Source organism: Stomoxys calcitrans, chromosome 2 (genome assembly GCF_963082655.1).
Source record: "Stomoxys calcitrans chromosome 2, idStoCalc2.1, whole genome shotgun sequence".
Taxonomy (NCBI): Eukaryota; Metazoa; Arthropoda; class Insecta; order Diptera; family Muscidae; genus Stomoxys; species Stomoxys calcitrans.
Genome location: NC_081553.1, coordinates 32,327,291 through 32,329,514, shown reverse-complemented (window position 1 = coordinate 32,329,514; position 2,224 = coordinate 32,327,291). Strand labels below are relative to the sequence as shown.

Here is a 2,224-nt window from a genome sequence, read left to right as displayed (position 1 = left end):
TCCTCTCATGCCCATCAACAGACGTGTTTATTATGGTCTGAATCGGTCTATAGCCTAATACAGCTCCCATATAAATCGATCTCTCTATTTTACTTCTTGAGCCTCCAAAGGGCGCAATTCTTATTCGAATTGACTGACATTTTAGAAGGGTCGTCAACATATAATTTAGAAAAAGATTCCATTTGACTTAAACTTCTTCAATACTCCCAATCATATACAGCATTTTCTAACCAGCATTTTGTTTTCTTCTCAATTTCATGCTTCCAACTTTGCCACAACAATTAAAATGCCTCAATCACCTCAACTTGGATTGTGCAGTCAGCATTGCTGGTCCTGGCAATGGCGTTAATTGTCTATGAATCATCATTATCGCCATCAAAGTCACATGCGATGGCAGCTGAGGTTACAGCAACGTCATTAAAACAAACGGAAATGGATGTGAACCATCAGGAGGACCACATAAATAAACCTTCAATGGCGGACACAATGATGGGCTTCAATAAACGCCTGCCACGCCATAGTGCACAAGGTCAGCAGCAGCAGCAGGAGCAACATCAGCAACAACATCAAACTACAGATGCCACCAGTGCAGCTGAACACATGATGTTGAAGGCAGTCAATTCCATAAAAAGAAGTTACTCTTCTTCGCCAGTTTCCGATGCCGGTGGCCATGGATTGGCTTCCACTCTAAATAGTCTTGTAAGTCTCACGGGTTTACAGCATATTAGAAGCGGTTCGGGTGCTGGTGCTGCCTCAGCTCCATCTGGTTATGGCTACGGCCACCACACCCAATCAGCAGCACCGGCCACCCACCTGTATACCGAGGCCAAACCTATTTACGAGGAACAACAGGACCATGAGTATGCACCTAGCGACTCCAGCACTGGTAGTGAGGCAGCAGGAACATCAGCTAACGCAGGTTTACACTCGGCCATCTATAATTTACACACAGCCGGAACGCACAATGCAGGTCTGTTGGGTGCAATGACGGCTGCCAGCTCGCATAATGGCGGAAGTGATGGCTTCCGGCCATCATGGAACTTTGGTAAACTTCGCTCGACATCGTTTACGGCTTCGTCAGGCACATCAACACCTTACAATGGTTATCATCAGCATTATGGGGGCAAAAGTGGTGGTGATGTTTCTACAGCTGCTGCTGTAGGGGGCGGCTACGGAGCAGGAGTAGTAGTAGGCTATGGGGGCGATTTCGGTGCCGGTAATGCTGTCGATAGCTCTGGCAGTGGCAGTAATAACGACAAAATCTCTGAAGGCAATTTTCTGCATCATTACGATTCGGCATCCGGTTACAATGAACTTACGCATCAACTTCAACAACAACAGCATCAACAACAACAGCAGCAGCATCAATACCAACTGCAACAACAGTATCCGCAATACCAACCGCAGTATGAATCCCAGTATAGCCAGCAACATCATCAGGATGAGTACAAATACAACAGCGTGGAACAGGCCGCGGAGGGTAGCTCCTCATACAGCGACGAGGGTGATCATCATGAGCATAGCAATTATTTGCCTTCAGCTCCTCCCAGTGGTGGTGGTGTTGGGGGTGGCAGTCATCACGAAGAGAAACAACCCGATGTCATCAACTATGTTCCATATCCGGTTGTGAAGAAATTGCATGTGCCCGTCCACGAGGACGTGAAAATACCCGTGTCGCATGCTGTCATTGTACCCATTAGGAAACCGGTGCCTATTCACATACCCATTACGCAAAATGTTCAAATTCCCGTGGAGAAAGATTTGAAAATACCAGTGGAACGTATAGTTCCCTATCCGGTGGAGAAGCATGTACCAGTGCCAGTGGAGAAACGTGTGCCCTATGAGGTGGTGAAATATGTTCCCATTAAGGTGCCCCGTCCCTTCCCCGTTAAGGTGCCAGTTTTCAAAACAGTTTTACACAAAGTCAAGGGATGGTGGTAAGCTGTTGAAAAAAAAATATATATAAATAAATAAAATAAATGCAGCCAATGTGAGTTTTTTATCCTCTATATTTAGTTTTCTAGGGTCCTATTTATGTTATATTAAATAATTTTTATATACCATTGTATTTTTGTTGTTGTTATTGTCATTGTTTTTTATTTAGAAATTTTGTAAAAAAATTTTTAATAAAATATTGTTTTGTAAAAAATTTATACGATGCTTTTTAACATTAAAAGAGTAAAAGCGTGCCAAGTTCGGCCGGGCCGAGTCTTATATACCCTCC

The 2,224-nt window shown here is 44.0% G+C and overlaps 1 protein-coding gene across 1 annotated transcript; it reads left to right on the top strand.

The window, feature by feature from the left end:
* Positions 1-339: 339 nt before the first annotated feature.
* LOC106093293 (box A-binding factor) lies at positions 340-1,941 on the top strand. Its single transcript, XM_013260343.2, has one exon. The coding sequence runs from the start codon at positions 340-342 to the stop codon at positions 1,939-1,941; it is 1,602 nt and encodes a 533-aa protein (XP_013115797.2).
* The last annotated feature ends 283 nt before the right edge of the window (positions 1,942-2,224 follow it).